Genomic DNA, 19,486 nt, shown 5'->3' with positions numbered 1-19,486 from the left:
CAGGTAAAACTTAGCCCCTTTTGTAAAATGTATAATGAAGCAATAGAATTCTTAATGAATCAGATAAAAATTGAGCGTAGGACTGACCAGATATGGGATGACTTTGACGTAGTTGGCCAGCTTAAATATATTGCAAAATATGGACAAACAATCCCTGTTTTGTTTAAAGGGTAAGGCATTTTTCAGCAGCAGTATGCACAAAATGTCTCTGTCTTAAATATATTGATAATGGGTTGAGTGCAGAGGAATCTTGTATTTGTCTAAGGGTGAAGACATACAGAGCTACTAGTAGAAACTACTAGAAGCAGCTACTTGTTAGAATAGACAATAGTGATTATTGGCTTTACTATGGGGCTGATTTATCAAAGGTTGAATGTTAGGGTTTTTTTTTTTTTTTTTTACCTCTAATGACCTCGAAATTCGAATAGTATCATCTTTAAGAAAAAGCTTGAATTCAAATCGAATTTGACTAAAGAATCAAATTCAACTAAACTCGAATTTGACTAAACTCGAATCTAGTTTTTTCTCAGAAAAAAAAAATTAAATATAAGGAAGGCTATTAACATCTTCTGGACCTCAGAATTCTAGATGAACTCTGCAGGTTTTAGGTGGTAAATAGTCGAATTCGAGTTGTTCCCAGGGTCCAGGTATTATAAATCTCGAATCTGATTTTGAGTTTGGATTATTTCCAACTAGAATTTGTGTGTTTTGACCAAAAATCCAATTTGAGAATTAAAATTTACAATTCAAACCTTAATAAATCTGCCCCTAAATGAGTTTTAGCACACAATTCTCAGTATTGTCTTTGGCAGGGCATTTTGTAGCCACAAAAAGGAGCTGCTACTAGTAGCAGCTATTTTTGTGGCTGCAAAATAACAAAAACATAGATATTTCTTATTAAAACAATATGCACAGATTACACAGTATGTTCAGCACAAGCCCTACAAGCCTTAGCTCATGTTGAAAAGGGGTGTATATTTCTTTAAAGATCTAGGAGAGAGAATATTTATCCACTGTATCGGTACAGACCCAGTGCACAGCTTATGCACTATTGATTAAAGGAACAGTAACACCAAAAAATGTAAGTGTTTTAAAGTAATGAAAATATAATGTACTGTTGCCCTGCACTGGTACAACTGGTGTATTTACTTCAGAGACACTATTATAGTTTATATAAACAAGCTGCTGTGTAGCCATGGGGGCAGCCATTCAAAGCTGAAAAAGGAAAAAAGGCACAGGATAAACAGCAGATAATGGATAAGCTCTGTAGTATACAATGGGATTCTTCAGAACTTATCTGTTATCTACTGTGTATCCTGTGCTTGAATGGCTGCCCCCATGCTACACAGCAGCCTGTTTATATAAACTATAGTAGTACTTATCTGTTATCTACTGTGTATCCTGTGCTTGAATGGCTGCCCCCATGCTACACAGCAGCCTGTTTATATAAACTATAGTAGTTCTAATCTGGTATCTGCTGTGTATCCTGTGCTTGATTGGCTGCCCCCATGGCTACACAGCAGCTTGTTTATATAAACTATAGTAGTACTTATCTGGTATCTGCTGTGTATCCTGTGCTTGAATGACTGCCCCCATGGCTACACAGCAGCTTGTTTATATGAACTATAGTTGTGTTTCTGAAGCAAACACACCAGTTTTACCGGTGCAGGGCAACAGTGCATTATATTGTCATTCCTTTAAAGCACTTTCATTTTTTTGTTACTGTTTCTTTAAAGAGCTTTGCATTCGGTATCTCCATATAATTATAAAGACAAATGCCCATAACCCTTCATCATTTTAGGAAAGTCACCATTAACAATGATGTCTATCCATCATCCTATAATCAGGAAATGCAGTCTTCCTAAACCTTGTTTGCAGTGTGTGAGCCACGTTGTGGAAATTTCAAAAAAATAGTCACCAAAAAAAGTCACCAAAATAGCAGCGTAAAGCAAAACAGTTTATTCATTGCAGCATGTTACAAAAATACAAAAATCTATTTCCAAACAAACTGGTTTACATAGACTGTGCAGTTTAGCTTTGCAAAAAGTGTTCCCTGACCTTAAAGCAAATTCTCCCAAAAACCAGAATCTAAATGAAAGCGGTCATATGGTTTCACTATACACTGCATATTCAACACTGAATCCCATATGCACCATGGCTCTTCAGAAGCGTTACACCCCAAAAACAAAAAGAAATATTGATTGACTTGCGTTGTTACTGGGTCAACAGTTCTATCAATAATAAGTAAAGGAACATCTGTGCAATGATTGCGCTATGACCCACAGATAATGGTCTAGAGGGCCTCCATCAACTGACCCCAAAACATAAGGGTACTGAAAATAATCAGCACAAATGCATTTCCTTGTTCTCATATAATACTAAGGCTGGTAACAGACATCAAAATCTAATTATATTCACATTTCCACAGTTTGCAGGCAGTCATGATGCAGCTTTGCTGTTCCCAAAGAAAACAGTAATAAGCAAGTTAATCCCCTCTCTTAAAAATCTCTTAACCTACACTCTGGAGAAGGTTTGAAGCTTGGGACATGGGATCCCATATGACTAAGTGCTGATCCACATACAGTATATTCCTGGTTTCACCTGGATACTGGACATTTGTGCAGTAGGGCATGCTTGAGTTGCATAGATCTGCTGTATATGGTATAGTTGTTTTAAAGGGATGATTTTATGATGTCTTTTTTATTTCTAAATTACACTGTTTACACTGCAAATAATTCAGTCTACACTATAAAATGTTATTCCTGAACCAGCAAGTGTTTTATTTTAGTTGTAATATCAGTGTGTAGGTGCATCTCAGGTCATCTTGCCTGGTCATGTGCTTTCAGAAAGAGCCAGCACTTTAGGATGGAACTGCTTTCTGGCAGGCTATTGTTTCTCCAACGCAATGTAACCGATTGTGTCGCAGTGAGACATGGGTTTTTACTATTGAGTGTTGTTCTTAGATCTGCCAGGCAGCTGTTATCTTGTGTTAGGGAGCTGTTATCTGGTTACCTTCCCATTGTTCTGTTGTTTGGCTGCTGAGGGGGGAAAGGAAGGGGGTGATATCGCTCCATCTTGCAGTACAGCAGTAAAGAGTGACTGAAGTTTATCAGCGCACCAGGCACATGTTTGGGGGCAGCTGGGAAACTGACAATATGTCTAGCCCCATGTCAGATTTCAAAATTAAATATAAAAAAATCTGTTTGCTCTTTTGAGAAATGGATTTCAGTGCAGATTTCTGGAGCAGCTTAACTGATGCATTTTGAAAAAACACCTTTTCCCATGACAGTATCCCTTCATTACAACCCCCTCCCCCCCCCCCATTCATGTATTATTGTTGTAGTTTTGTTCTTTAATGCTATGCTAATGATGGAAAAATTACGTTTTTGGACAACTGTATGAAAGAAATTTGATTTTAAACCAAACCATATTTATGCTTTAAAGCATTTTACTACTCAGATGTATTATGATGCCCCAAGGTTTTACAGGTATTGTGATTACAATAACTGTATGGCAAATACATACAAGTGGCAGTAATCTTTACAAAGCCTATTTCCTTTATGAAATCAGTCATTTCAGTCATGCAAAACAGGGGAAGATCACATTAATGCACCACAATGTGAAGGATATCATACCTAAATTACTGTATGGAGTTGTAATAAATTGGAGAACAGGCAGAATTCTTGAAAATTGTCACTAAGAAATGTTTCTGCATGGGGTCCAAGGATCTGCAGGATCTGTTCTGACCTAGTAAGAAAATGTGATATAGTAAGTATAGCATTTGTACCTCAGACAATTGTAAAGTGCAGCACAGCTGGTTGTGAAATCCCAGGCTTCTCTCAGGATGACTTGCCCATGATTAGAACACAGGACAAAGTCGGCTTTTTCTGTGGCAATTCTAAAGTCTTGGCCTATGGCTAGAAATGGAACATTTTCCTAGAAAAATTGAGAGCTAACTTTTGTTATTGTGTACTGGTCGACCAATAAAAACTGATTTTATTTTCTGTGACTTTCCAGCGGTGATTGACAGAAAATGGACTACCTTTAAGAAAATATAATCTGCTCATTATTATACCTTTATAAGTGATTAGGGTCTTAGTCATATTAATTCTTGCACATTTTGCTTCATTAACAGAGAATTGATGATGGAGTTGAAGGTACCTGCAATATTGTTTCAAATGGATAACCCTGCCCTCCAACACAATGTGTGCACCGTGTGAGCCAATCAATATCAAAATAATATTTGCTTTATCTGTAGGTCATGTAAAGAATGCATGAAAATGAAATTTAAAGAGACGTAACACAAAATATATACTTCCCTATGCCAGTACACACCATAAAAAAAGAAACTGTATAAACATCAAGACTTGGCTGTACGTTTCCTTAGCTTGTCTTGAGGGACATCACTTGATTCTTTGTCTCCAAGCTTCGCATTTTCAAAGTCATTTACAACTTCTTCCATTTGCTCATCTTCAGCTTTCTTCCTGTCAGCAGGTACAGTGGGCAGGTTTACTAAAATAAAACAAAAATGGCAGCAATCAAACACCAGATTCATAGAACGCTTTGTGTGGACGTCTGTATTAAAATGAAGCTAGCCATACAGAGTGAGATCTGCTTGACAAATAAGTAGGGATGCAGCAGGCTTCGACTCGGGATTCGGCCTAATACTTCTGCCCGACCAAATTAGGGGCAGGGAGGGAAATCACGTGACCTTTTGTCATAAGACAAGGAAGAAATGTTTTTTCCCCTTCCCACCCCTATACAGCCTGTATATATGTTCACATAAATACAGTGTGTGTGTGTGTGTGTGTGTGTGTGTGTGTGTGTGTGTGTGTGTGTGTGTGTGTGTGTGTGTGTGTGGTGTGTGTGTGTGTGTGTGTGGTGTGTGTGTGTGTGTGTGTGTGTGTGTGTGTGTGTGTGTGTGTGTGTGTGTGTGTGTGTGTGTGTGTGTGTGTGTGTGTGTGTGTGTGTGTGGTACAGATAATCATATATATGCTGTGTATTATTCTGTAACAAAAGGGCCAAAGACTGTTCACTCACTAGGATATTGGTATCCTTGTGGTCTGTGCCGTTTGGATGGACAGAGGAAGTCTGCCACAAACACCAAAATCTGAAAAAAACAAATAGCTTTGGTTAAGGCATACTAATACTTTCCAGTGAAAAACTACCAACTGTACAATTATAAAAACATACATAATAGGAAAGTTGCTACTATGAACTGGTGGAATAGATAGTTGCCCCTAGCAATTAACTTTTGTAAATAGTGAGTTTTGCCCCAAATTGCTTATTTGCATAGAAAGTGTCATGGAAATTTCACCAGGATGTGAGCTAATTATGGGCCTATTTACCAACACTGGGCAGATGAACAGTAACCCACAGGGACCATCCACTGATGAACTTTGTTTAACCAGCAGCAGAAACAATAATGGAAGCATACATTTGAGTGATTGTAATAGGTTGGCTTTTATCAAACTCCAATAGAATAAAAAAAGAAATCTGATTGGCTGCTCAATGCAACACCAATGGAGCAGTTTTCCTCCCAATATCTTCAACAAATCATCATCTTGAACAAATGTAAGCAGAGGGGGTAGGCATATAAACCATGTCAAACATAAGAGAAATGTTTCCAAAGTACAATTAATTCTTTTTTTCACTTACCAACCCCAAAATCAGACCTAGAAGCAGGGTCATCAATCCAAATATAATGTAAGATCCCCACACTGGAATGGACAGGTCTTCAACAAAATAATTGTGGCATTGCTGTAAAAATTGTTTAAACATGCTGAATGCAAACATTTACACACTGTTGTACAGACAGGAATTACAGTACAGGTATGGGATCAGTTATCTGCAAACCCATTATCCAGAAAGCTCCACATTTTGGAAAGGCCATCTCATATAGACTCCATTTTATCTAAATCCACATTTTTAAAAATGATTCCCTTTTCTCCGTAATAATTAAACCAGTACATTTTACTTGATACAAACTACAATATAATTAATCCTTATTGGAAGCAAAACCAGCCAGTTGGGTTTATTCAATGCTTACATGATTTTCTAGTACACTTAAGGCATGAAGATCCAAATTATCCAAAAAAACCCAGGCCCAGAGCATTCTGGATAAAATGTCCGACAACTGTAGTAACAATTAAAACAATGGGGGCTAGCTATATGTTGATCTTGATGTTGAACAAAAAAAGAAGGTGGCATAATGTGAAGGTAAGATTAATATGAATATGTTATCTTTATGCCATCATATAGGGGATGGAATTAGCAGCTGGATTGTGGAGAAGTATTTTAAGGTCACATCACTCTATGCCAAGGGTTGTCAAACTTTTTCAGTTTAAGCCCCACTTAAAGGTCCAACCTTTGGCTAGGGCCTTACTTGAAACGAGTACAGTTATTATGAAAAATTGTATTTTGGTTATTCAGTTATAGTTAAGAATATTTAGGATTGCAAATAGATATTAATCAGAAATTTCACCCTAACGGACCTTCAAGTTTGGCTTTCAGGTCTAGCTAGTAGAGCAAATGGAAATGAAAGTTTATGAACCCTTTAAAATTTTCTATATTTTTATAAGAATGTGACCTAAAGCATTATCTGATTTTCAAACAAGTCCCCTGTCTGTCCCCATCCTCTCTACAATAGTGCTTGAAAGTAAACATTAAAAAAAACCAACAGACTGGTTTTGCTTCCAATAGGGATGAATTATATCTTAGTTTGGGATTAAGTACAAGGTCCAGTTTTATTATTACAGAGTAAAAGGAAATCATTTTTAAATATGTGAATTATTTGGATAAAATAGAGTCTATGGGAGGAAACCTTTTTGTAATTTGAAGCTTTCTGGGTAATGGGTTTCCGGATAATAGATCCTATACCTGTATATATTTTTTGAGGTTACTTTTCTTTTAACAAAGAATAAAGTGAATGTTCTGGAATGGCCAAGTCCTGACCTTAATCTAATTGAAATGTTGTGGAAAGACCTAAATGGATCTTTTGTGTTTTCAATAAATACATGACCAAATATAATAATTTTTGTTTCATTTGTTTATCTAGGTTTTCTTCATCCAACATTTTAAAGGGCTCACAAAAATTCAAGCAATACTGTGGAGATGATGGGAACAGACTAACATGAAAGTGAAAATGAAATAAAACTAGCCTTTTAAACTCCCCTCTCCAATTGTGTAAGTAACAGGCAAAGTTTTGCCATATATCTGCCGTTACAAAAACAGTCTATGCTCTTATTCACTAGGGAAAACACAGCTTGTGTTTCACATACCCTGATCCACATGGATAGCCGGAACAATGCAGACATGCCACTCATCCTATAGAGAAAGGTACAAGGAAGACATAGAAGTCTGTGTTAACAAGTTTCTCTACTTGAAACTGGACACTCCTCATGAAAATATGTCCCACGAAATATCACAAAACTATAAAGTATTTTAGAGGTGCATGCCTTTAGAAGTTTAGTTTGTTAAAGGTGTATGCCTGCAACCAAAACTTGCATGCCAACATTTGGACCAAGAATATGATTTTTAAAGGGCTTGTTCACCTTTCAAACACTTTTTTCAGTTCAGTTGTTTTCAGATTGTTCCCCAGAAATAAAGACTTTTTTCAATTACTTTTCATTATTTATGTTTTACCATTTTCCCCAAAATCTAAGATTAAAGTTTAATGTCCCTGCCTCTGGTGTTTCAGTCTGGCAGCTCAGTAATTCAGGTGCAGGTTCTAAACTGTTACAATTTTACAACATTTAGTGGATACATTTCTCAGCTCATCTCTGGAGTATTCACAAAAAGTAGGAAAGTGGATGGCACACTCTGTCAAATAAAAGGGTTTTATTTATCAAAAAAGAAAATCAATGCAAATGCCCAACGCTTTTCGGCTGTGAAGCTGTCTTCATCAGGGGCATAGAAAATGGAAAATCAACCAAAAAAAAGGCAGAATGAATTGTCTGTGAAACACATCTCTTGAGTATTTGCAACTATTGTTTCAATATTACAGTTGCCTTTAATAAAACTCAGGGATTCTGCTCAGCAGGGACAAAGGTAAGACATGTATAAACTAAATGTATCTATTAAGAACAGTTTACAGGGTCACACATAGAACATAGAAAGTAATTGGAAAAGGTCATTATTTCTAGTGAACTATCTGAAACCAACTAGGCGTTTGAAGGTGAACAACCTCTTTGAGGGATATATTGAATTTAATACACAGTTACATTTAAACAAGCTTTTAAAAACATAAGTGTCAATACCAGAGTAATGAGCAACCAATCAAAGTCTCTCCCTAACCTAACCCTTCTTCTGACAATAACAACATAGATTACATTGTAAAGGGGAAACATCAAGGCATCTTCTAACATAACACAAATGAATACACTTGTCCCATCCCACAAGTATATTTGGGAACCCCAAATTCATTTTGCAGGGGAAAATAACCAGCAGATTACAGAGGCAAGTAAATGAAGTTTGGGGAGAGGCAAGTTAAGATAAAATATGTCCCCCGTTTAAAGACATAACACAGAGGAGCAAAGGCACAGTTAATTACTCTCGGCGCACGTTTGTTCAATTCAGTAGATTTTGTTTTAAAATGGTGATATGCAGGTCACATGACCTTACCAAGCTTCATTGTATACCAATTCCACCTCTCCTGCTTTTTTAGGGTTCCAATAGGAAAAACTGTAGGAAATGCAATGACCTTAATTCACATTTGGTGAAGAAAGTAGGGGGAAATGGTGGTGCAGCCTTTAAAGGAATTGTTCAGAATAAAAATAAAAACTGGGTAAATAGATAGGCTGTGCAAAATAAAAAATGTTTCAATATTGTTAGTTAGTGAAAATGTAACGTATAAAGGCTGGAGTGACTGGATGTGTAACATAACACATCAGAATATTACTTTCTTCTTTACAGATCTCTTGGTTTCCACTGATTGGTTACCAGGCAGTAACCAATCAGTGACTTGAGGGGGGCCACACGGGTCATAACTGTAGCTTTTGAATCTGAGCTGCATGTCAAGGATCAATTGCAAATTTACTGAACAGTTATGTCCCATATGGCCCCCCTTCAAGTAGCTGACTAAAGGTGGCCATACACGGAGAGATCTGCTTGTTTGGCGATGTCGCCAAACGAGCGGATGTCTCTCCGATATGCCAACCTTGAGGTGGGCAATATCGGGCTGATCCGATCGTGGGCCCTAGGGCCCAAAGATCGGATCCTAACGAATGGGAATGGGTGGTCGGATTGCGGGACCGCATCAACGAACCGATGCGGTCGCGATCCACCGGGATTTTTTGTCCCATCCGATCGAGATCTGGCCGACTTTCGGACAGATCTCGATCGGGGAAGCCCGTCGGGGGGGCCCCATACACGGCTAATGAACTATATTAGAAACTATTTTTATTTTGCACATCCTATATATTTACCCAGTTTTTATATTTACATTGAACTGTTCATTTAAGGCTGGTGCATATAAAACATGGTATTTTTAGCTATTTTCAGTTTTTTAGGTTTAACTCTCCTTTAAGTACTTCTTTTCTTCTACCACCACCACCACATGAGAAGGGGTAAACTCCAAGTTACGTATTCTAGTACTTTTTAGCATAACAGCAACATACTCACCTTTCTAATACAAAAAAGGCAAACAACTTACAAAGTGTGATACGTACAGAAAAGAATCTGGGCCAACCCAGGATGATACAGGTTCGATGGCTTCCCATTCCCTTTCACTGATAAAACTGATAAAGTCCTTGTGAGTCCTAGAGCCTTGATACTTTCTGAAAACCCCATCTTTGCAGCTATAAAGCAATAAAACAAAGAAATCAAATTTAGGACAGAGGCATTTTGATTTGAAAAGAAGAGTAACCATACTGAGAAAGATGTATGCAGTTAATGAAAAGAAAACCATAGTATAGGTGTATATACAGAAAAAAATATGTATAGTTAAAGAAGCTAGGTCGGATCTAGTACTTTAACTAGTATTGGGTGACAAATATAATAGTATTGTGCCATCTTCAGTTATATTGTGCTCATCTGTTTCAGTGATTTTTTTGTAATCCCTGCCCCGCATTTCTGCATGAGCCAGTGTCAGCTGAGACACACTCTAGTGATAGTACGAGATAGGTGGTGGCATCTGTTAAGAGAAGGTCCTATAGAATGCTGCCCTATGAGCAGTACTGAACATTAAAATAGACTAGTGCTTGAGTGCATCTTAATACAAGTGTGAGTAACGTTATCAGACTTTGGATTTGGATAACTTTTGCAGCAATGTAATCATTGTAGAAAAGTCATTAGTGTGGTCTGGGAACAATGTTTTCCCTAATAAACTGTGAAGGCCAAGCTTAGTATTATATATTGATACTTTAAAATCTGTTTAGACATTTGCAAAAACTTTTTATAGACATTTTTACATGTTACAAAACACTTTCTACATGAGTTTGTACTCTATATCTAAAATTATTTTAGTTTTAAAAGACCTTGAACTGTCTTCCCACTATAGATCGGTACTTACTGGTATATTGTCGGCAGTGCTGTAATGATAAACCTGCCACTCAGTCCTAAAAACAAGAGAAAAGTTGCTATATTACTGCAAGTGTGACACAGTTAATAAAAGTTCAGTACAGTTTTTCAAAACAGATAAAAGGCAAAATAAAAGATAAAGTAAAGACATTTATTGGGGTCAACGTTATCCAAACAGTTCAACAATCTGCCTTGTATTTTTGGGATGGGAAAAGTACTTTGACTTAACCCTGATCAAAAGACACATTTGAAAACATTACAGGAATTATACATGAACGCGTTGTATGTTGCATTGTATCTTAAGGTGGCCATACACGGGCAGATAAAGCTGCCGATATCGGTCATTTAGACCAATTTGACAGCTTATCTGCCCGTGTATGGGGGCTTCCGACGGGTCTTCCCGATCGATATCTGGCCACTATATCGATCAGGAAGGTTTGATTTTTACCCGACTGACCCGTCGGAGCCCCTTGGCGTATTGTAATTCGATTTTTCGGCCATACGGCCAACTGTTCAAATTACCCCCGATATAGCCATGTCGTTAGTGGCATATCGGGGAAAGATCAGCTCGTTTGGCGATGTCGTTCGCCAAACGAGCGGATCTTTGAGTCTATGGCCAGCTTTAGATTGATGAACCCGTGGTTGCTTCATATTAAGAGTTCCCTCATGATGCCCTGAGTACATAAGGTCCAATCCATCTGCAAATGAATGCCTCTGGGAGTTGAATGGTTCTTTCAAACAAATTCAATTGGCACTATATGCTTACTGACTTTCCCTACTATATTCCCACTTGCCCCTAGGAAGAAAACACAATGCAGTTGAAATTGTTACCTGGCTGGGCTGTAACATCCACTTTGGCAATATTCAGATTAAGATCTTCTCCCCAGTCTGCAAATTCATTCCACTCAGGCTGCAGTCTGTGACAAGCAGGACACCAAGGGGCGTAGCTATGATTGAATAAGAACAATGACATTAAGAAAGTAAATGGAAACTAGAAGGGAATCGATTTAAAGAGCACGTATGACAAGCAATATAAAACTAGTATATAATGAATGGAACTTAAGACTGGAAACTGATCAAAAAAAGCAAATGGAGCTTAAATGAATACTATTGCAGTAGTATAGCCATGCCCAAAGTTATAACTATTCTGCAGCTGGAAACTGAAATTTAACCTATGGCAAGTGTTGATGAGGGGAAAATATGTGATTTCTGAACACAGAGTCAATATAGGCCTTGTTAAGGCATAGAATGAATGAATGAATGACTGAAATTTTAAGTATGAAGAAGATATAAGATAAGTGATATTGTGGAAATTTTTAAGTTGGTCTTAATTAATTGGTTTTTGAATTATTATTTAGGTTTATGTGTAGCAGCCCACCGGTTTGGAATTTCAACCAGTACCCTAGCAACAAGGCAGTTGTTTGAATATGAAAAAGAAATATGAATAGAAGCAGGGCCAGAAGTGCAAGAGGTGAGGGGGTACTACTCCAACAGAAAGAACTAACAAATAACTAGGGCAGGGAGGTGAAGGGGCGTTGGTGAGTGTACAAGTGACGATGCAATGGAGCTTGAAACAGAGGCATGGGGGATGGGGGAGCACCAGAAAATTATTATTGACTTGTGCTTAAATATTTCTTGGCCAGGCTCTGAATTTGAGTGCCATGAATAGAAAGAGTAATAAAAAGTAACAATAACACTGTAGCCTTCTAAAGCAATCATTTTTTGGCAGCAAAGGGTCAGTGGTTCCCATTTGAAAGCTAGAAAGAGGAACGTCCCCTTTAATACACTTTATAAGTGCACTTGGAGCCAAATACGTTTTGGTCTTTTAACATATTTCAGACATTGGGTGTTCTTTACTTTTAAAAAATGGTATTGATGTATTGTGTTACATGCTAAAATTAAAGCAGTTTCCATAATATAATTAAATATTTTCCAATAGATTTAAGAATTTTTCTGGTATAAGACCTTATTACTATTGTGTTCTTCCAATCACTGAATTCTACCTAGCTTAAATAAAACAATTAGGACCAACCTGAAGGTTGAGTCAACCAAACTGGCCCTACTTGATTAAACTGTCATGATTTTGGTTGCTTGGGAAGTTAAAAAGAGATGGCTGCAGGGGAGTTTTTCAACTGGTGGGCAAATATATGGGTTGGAATTCTGCAACAGGTGCCGATTCATCTATAAAGAGACTACCTATGCTTACTCTGGCTAACACCCATACCTGCCTTTGTCTAACAATGGAGACTGGAAGTATAGGATTACTTAAGAATTAACCTATTCTTTTAGGTGTGAGTATATTATTTTACAGGAATATCAAATTGTCACAGTACTAGGAATGTCTATAAAATTATATATATATATATATATATATATATATATATATATATATATATATATATATATATATATATATATATATATATATATATATAGACAAATACAAGATTCCTCTGCACTCAACCCATTATCAATATATTTTAGACAGAGACACTTTGTGCATACTGCTACTGAAAAATGCCTTACCCTTTAAACAAAACAGGGATTGTTTGTCCATATATTGCAATATATTTAAGCTGGCCAACTACGTCAAAGTCATCCCATATCTGGCCAGTCCTATGCTCAATTTTCATCTGATTCATTAAGAATTCTGGTGTCTAATAAAAGGGCAGCCAAGTTTGGGAGTTTTACTTTGAAAGCAACTAGTAAGTTGCAGGTAAAACGTATTCGTCCCTTTTATAAAATGTATAATTAAACCATAGAATTCTTAATGAATCAGATGAAAATTGAGCATAGGACTGGCCAGATATGGGATGACTTTGACGTAGTTGGCCAGCTTAAATATATTGCAATATATGGACAAACAATCCCTGTTTTGTTTAAAGGGTAAGGCATTTTTCAGTAGCAGTATGCACAAAGTGTCTCTGTCTAAAATATATTGATAATGGGTTGAGTGCAGAGGAATCTTGTATTTGTCTATATGTATTTTGTGGTCACACCCTCATTGCACCCCCGCCTAATGTTTTTAAAAACTAGTGGTGAGCACAACTTTCCCTTGTTTGTTATAGTTCTACAAGAGCAGTGACCAGCTCCATGTTGTAGCTCCCACCCCCTCCAACTATAGTCAGGTGATCCCACTGGTGTCTAATAAAAGGGCAGCCAAGTTTGGGAGTTTTACTTTGAAAGCAGCTAGTAAGTTGCAGGTAAAACGTATTCGTCCCTTTTATAAAATGTATAATTAAACCATAGAATTCTTAATGAATCAGATGAAAATTGAGCATAGGACTGGCCAGATATGGGATGACTTTGACGTAGTTGGCCAGCTTAAATATATTGCAATATATGGACAAACAATCCCTGTTTTGTTTAAAGGGTAAGGCATTTTTCAGTAGCAGTATGCACAAAGTGTCTCTGTCTAAAATATATTGATAATGGGTTGAGTGCAGAGGAATCTTGTATTTGTCTATATGTATTTTGTGGTCACACCCTCATTGCACCCCCGCCTAATGTTTTTAAAAACTAGTGGTGAGCACAACTTTCCCTTGTTTGTTTTTTATATATATATATATATATATATATATATATATATATATATATATATATATATATATATATATATATATATATATATATATATATATATATATATATATATATTATATGGGCAGATTTATCAAGGGTCGAATTTTGAGTTCATGGGAGTTATTTAAAACTCCCATGAACTCGAAATTCAAGCAGTCGCAATTCTGCAGATTTGATAATACTACAAAATATTTTTTTATTCTAAAGGCAGTGTGTGGTGCAGTGGATAGTATTAATGACACACAATGCGGGTACCTTCTGATCAGAGCTCTAACAACATGGACCTTTCTTCTAACTTGATAAGCTACAAACTGGGTAAAATCCAGCAAAATCATGCTGCAAACCTACAGAGACCTGTCAGAAGTGTAACCCATAAATGCTCCAAACTTGAGAGACCCATACATAATAACTTGACTTGGTCTGGAGGGACACTTATCGCTCTGTGTATAGCCTTAAGTTTTCTGCAGTAAAAAAATCTTTACTTATCTATTGACTAATCCACCAGAATCCATGCCCTCATTCTATCACACATAGTCTACTGCAATTGGTATTAACTGGCCACACACAGTAAACTGCAACATTTAAATGCTCCCCTTATTATGTTTGTAGGTTAGCCACCCTCTTAAAGGGCTTGTAAACTTTCCAACAATTTGTGTTCAGTTTCCCAGAAATGTATACCTTTTTCAATTTTTTTCCCCATGTTTTATTTTTTACAGTTTTTTTTCCAAAATGTAAGTTTAAGTTAAGTTAAATGTTACTTTCTGTGGTGTTTCAGTCTGGCAGCTCAGTAATCCAGGCAAAGTGTCTGAATGATTACAATTTGCTACATTTTGTTGATACATTTCTCAGTACCTGTTGAATGACAGCAACAATTGAATCAATAATATCCGCTGTCTTTGAAGACACTCTGGGATTCTGCTCAACAGGGACAATAATAAGGGATGTATCAACTAAATGTATCAAAAATAGTTGCAAATAGAAAAAGTAACTGAAACAAGTATTTTATTTCTAGTAAACTATCTGAAGTCAACTGAACTGAAAAAAAGTTTTGGAAAGTGAACTTCATTAGGGTTAACACCTTTTTAAAAAAAAATGACTGGCCAGGGGTGGTAACTAAATGGACGGACTGTGATGTAAAAAGGGGTGGAGCCATGCGATAATGCTGCAACGGGGCGGGGGCACATTGCGAGAGGGGCAGAAGGCGAAGAAAATGTTTCCACTGGAGGGCCAAGGGTATTACAAATTACCGGCAGTTACATTGCCGGTAAATTTGTAATACCGGCCCTGGCAGGTGTTTTACCGGCTAGGCCAGTAAAATACCGGCAGAGTGGCAACCCTACCTATGATGCACACCCAACTTGAGTTGCAGAGGAAGAGAGCCAACGCTACATTTGGCATTTTGTGAATAAACCCCATTTTGCAAGCACTGCACTGGGAGAAGGTTCCTGGTGCAGATTGGGGCATATGCATGCACATTAAGAGTGTTTGTCAGCTTGAAAAAGGACCAAGAGGTCCGAAACGTTGCTGTGCCAGATGTAATTCTGAAATAAAGGCGGTTTTATTCTATGATGGGAGTGCTGCTACCTCTTTTCCATGTCGTTTGAAAGAATGTGAAGGTGAACACATTAATTGGCGTGCACCCCTTGAAGAAAGCCTGTTCAAATCTAATGCTGGATGTCTATCTACATGCATTAAGAGTGTTTGCCCCAGATTATGCTTAAATGTGTGATACAGGATTGGCAGATGCATTAACTGATCCATCACATGCATGTGCTTAATAGGTGAGGTCATCATGTGTATGTCTGTGGCCCAATCTAAGTATACTGACTACAGACTATGGTGCAAGAACAGCAAGTAAACCCCAAATTGATCATGTCTCACAATTGCAGACACACTACACGTAGTTTACACTATAGCATACTTACAATTTGATCATCCATTCCCCCTCCAAGACATCATTCCAGTTGCTGTCTTTAATCTCTATCACATCCCCTTTTTTCGCCAGCACTGCTGAGGAGCAGAGTATTAGTCCCAAGGAGAAAAATAACAGGCTTGCCATGACACCGAAGGTTAGTGTATGTCGGTGTGATCCACTGTTGTTTCGTGCCTTTAAATGAACAGTCTCTGTGATGAATCCTCTGGAGATACGTCGGGTGGGGTGTGGTAAAAGTAACCAGAATTGCTTTGTAACCTTTTACTTCTGCAGGATCTTATTACTGACAAAACAGTTTCAATGTATAACCATTTATTAACAGATAACGGAGAATAATGTAAAATTATGTTATTTAATCCCTAAAGTTTGGTTTACTTAATGATTATATATTATATATATCGTCGGATATAGCCGCCACTCTCATTCATTCAAGCAGTTCAAGTTGAGAGGTTAAACATTTGTGTACATTCCAGTAACACTTCATATGGTATACGCATGTAGCTACAGGAAATCCTTGAGTAACACTGGCATGAAAGCAGAAGCTGGTTTCCACATAGTTTCCTCTCTCACTACTCCATCTGGCAACAACCTTTGCAGCAACACATTTATATTAAATAACCAGCCATTAACCTTCGCTGTGTAGGAAATATCAGCAGAAACACAGTCGCAAGGGATGTTCCGAGCTTGATCTGTTAAAAAAAGAAAACATAAAGTTGGCAAAATGATATTATTAGCAAAATGCAGCTGTAAATCAGCCAAAGGGAAGCAGGGATATCAGCTGAGAGTGATAGTGTATGACAGGCAGCACTGAAATATGAGAGATCTTTCTCACAATTTCACAAAGGGGGTCATTTATCAACACTGGGCAAATTTGCCCATGGGCAGTAACCCATGGCAACCAATCAAATTGCTGCATTTATTGTTCTACTTGCAGCAGGCTTCAAAAAGTTAATCACTGATTGGTTGCTATAGGTAACTGCCCATGGGCAAATTTGCCCAGTGTTGATAAATGAGCCCCAAAGAGTTTCTTTCTCTGTTCAGCTTCTCATGGGTAGAGAAATACTCACAAAGTCCTTTCATACGCACACGTGTCTCCCTGGCTTGTTCTGCTGCTCGAAATACTGAAATATTCCTCTCGCCAACTCCACGCGTGTCAGGGCCAGGACTGGAGTAGGTAGCAACTTCTGCAACTCTCTACAGCTCTTCCGGTTCCTTCCTCACACTGTACAAATTAGACAGGAAGGGGTGACCGGAAGCGAGAGGCCGCAGTCACGTGATTAGTGTGAGTGGGCGGGGCTGCAGATGCTAATATCTGGAAAGGGCAGGGACTTGTACCTCAGTGTAAGAGCGCGGTTATATTGCGAGGTGTATAAGTAGCTTTAGGTCACACGTTGCTTTGGCGGACTGATCATTCTATAGTCTTGTCATTTAGGTACGTCAGTGGAACGCGGTAAGGGGGTAATGTAGTACTGAATGGTATAAACTGGTGACTGCGCTTTCTACTTTTATTTTTTTACTTTCCTCAGCTTTTTCATGTTTAATCCTGTGCTCACAGTGCAGAGTGTAGCGTTCCCATGGGGCATAAATGCTTGTTAAAGGAACAGTAACACCAAAACACTAAAGTATTTTAAAGGAATGACAGTATAATCACAACTAGGGTATTTGCTTCAGAAAGACTGCTATAGTTTATATAAACAAGCTGCTGTGTAGCCATGGGGGCAGCCATTCAAGCACAGGATACACAGTAGATAACAGATAAGTACTACTATAGTTTATATAAACAAGCTGCTGTGTAGCCATGGGGGCAGCCATTCAAGCACAGGATACACAGTAGATAACAGATAAGTACTACTATAGTTTATATAAACAAGCTGCTGTGTAGCCATGGGGGCAGCCATTCAAGCACAGGATACACAGTAGATAACAGATAAGTACTACTATAGTTTATATAAACAAGCTGCTGTGTAGCCATGGGGGCAGCCATTCAAGCACAGGATACACAGTAGATAACAGATAAGTACTACTTTAGTTTATATAAACAAGCTGCTGTGTAGCCATGGGGGCAGCCATTCAAGCACAGGAAACACAGTAGATAACAGATAAGTTCTGAAGAATCCCATACTACAGAGCTTACCTGTTATCTGCTGTGTATCCTGTGCCTTTTCTCCTTTTTCAGCTTTAAATGGCTCCATGGTAATGACACGGATCCGTGTAGGTGGTCTACAAAAAAGTATCAGAAGACAGACAGAAGATGGTGCCTTTGAACTCAGCAGCGAAACTCTGCACATTTATAGCAGGTCAGCAGGCAGACAGACTTTTGAAAAGTATACATACTGGAGGGAGCTTGGAGGAGGGCAGTAGAGGGCAGCAAGGGTTTAGTTCTCCTTTAAGCACTGTTTATATATAATTTTACAGGTTATCCTTATAAGGTTACCTAAAGGTTTAGTAGGGCGGCAGTGATGCCCACCTCGCTCCTTGCAAGGACGCCTGCATCCATCTTTCTTGTTGACACCCGCCAAGTGATGTAATTGAACTTGGTGCGAAATTCAAATATTTAAAGGCTCCACAACCTAATTTCCATCACCCAACGTAGTTCTATTGTCATATAGTTCTTGGGTGAGCTTATTGACTGGTTTACCTGTTCTTGACCTGTGCCTGTCCCTGACCTCTGCTGATTCGCTGCCTATACCCACCATTGCCTGTTTTTTGACTATTCTTCCGGATACTGATCCTGTACTGCGCTGACTGACTGATTAACCCCGGCCTGTTTCCTCGACTCTGCTATGCTCCAACCCAGTTCCACCTGTCACATGTCATGGTTGTCTTGTCTGCCCAGAACTCTCGCCTTGGTTTTCTCACTTTAAGACCTGGCGGCATCCGAGTAGCGGAGGGCTCCTCCCGAGGTGAAAGGTGTCTATTATAGGTAGAAGCGTGAGCCATGACCGGAAACCTGGCGTCTGGATTTTGGAATACCAAACGTGACAATTCCTTTATTTTGTGTGTTATATGGGGTAAACATCTTGTAAGATATAAATATATTAAGAGTTCTACAACATGTACAGGCAAAGTGCTTTTATAAAGGTTGTGATACACAAATGTGGCTTATATAGTATATAAGTCTAATACTAATACATTTATGTTTTAAAACAGGGGGTTCGTTATCTTGTAATGCTGTTTTGTTCTAGTACAATTTATTTTCTACCATATGCCCTATATAAATAAGTGCTATTCTGGAAAAAGTACAGCAGATGGTGCTAAATTCAGCATCTTAACAATTAATCTATCCACTATTTATGTACTCTTTCCTGGTCATTTATTTTGTTCTTTTATTCATTATTTTGTTTTTTATTTTATTATTTCGTATAAATAAAACCTGTATGTTTTTTTTATTTATCCTTTTTTTTTATATAACTTCAAATGCACATTCTTTCTCACTACAACGCTTCCCTGTAA

The 19,486-nt window shown here is 37.9% G+C and overlaps 1 protein-coding gene across 3 annotated transcripts; it reads right to left on the bottom strand.

Annotated features, from left to right (window-relative positions):
• Positions 1-1,944: 1,944 nt before the first annotated feature.
• Positions 1,945-17,294, bottom strand: tmx1.S (thioredoxin-related transmembrane protein 1 S homeolog). Of its 3 annotated transcripts, none has more exons than XM_018232344.2 (10): positions 17,101-17,294; positions 16,026-16,722; positions 11,350-11,465; positions 10,511-10,556; positions 9,669-9,797; positions 7,281-7,326; positions 5,659-5,760; positions 5,041-5,110; positions 4,336-4,497; positions 1,945-3,747 (listed from the first exon to the last, which is right to left on the bottom strand). In XM_018232344.2, the coding sequence occupies exons 2-9, from the start codon at positions 16,157-16,159 to the stop codon at positions 4,361-4,363; spliced, it is 780 nt and encodes a 259-aa protein (XP_018087833.1). In that variant the 5' UTR covers positions 16,160-16,722; positions 17,101-17,294; the 3' UTR covers positions 1,945-3,747; positions 4,336-4,360. The 3 variants fall into 3 exon arrangements, with proteins under 3 accessions (XP_018087833.1, XP_018087831.1, XP_018087832.1); XM_018232342.2 differs by having other exon boundaries at positions 4,336-4,512; positions 17,101-17,292; XM_018232343.2 differs by having other exon boundaries at positions 4,336-4,512; positions 17,120-17,292.
• Positions 17,295-19,486: the final 2,192 nt, after the last annotated feature.

The sequence above is a fragment of the Xenopus laevis genome, chromosome 8S, assembly GCF_017654675.1.
Source record: "Xenopus laevis strain J_2021 chromosome 8S, Xenopus_laevis_v10.1, whole genome shotgun sequence".
NCBI classification, from domain to species: domain Eukaryota; kingdom Metazoa; phylum Chordata; class Amphibia; order Anura; family Pipidae; genus Xenopus; species Xenopus laevis.
The sequence above is the reverse complement of the archived record's forward strand: the minus strand, read 5'-3'. Positions and strand labels throughout refer to the sequence as shown.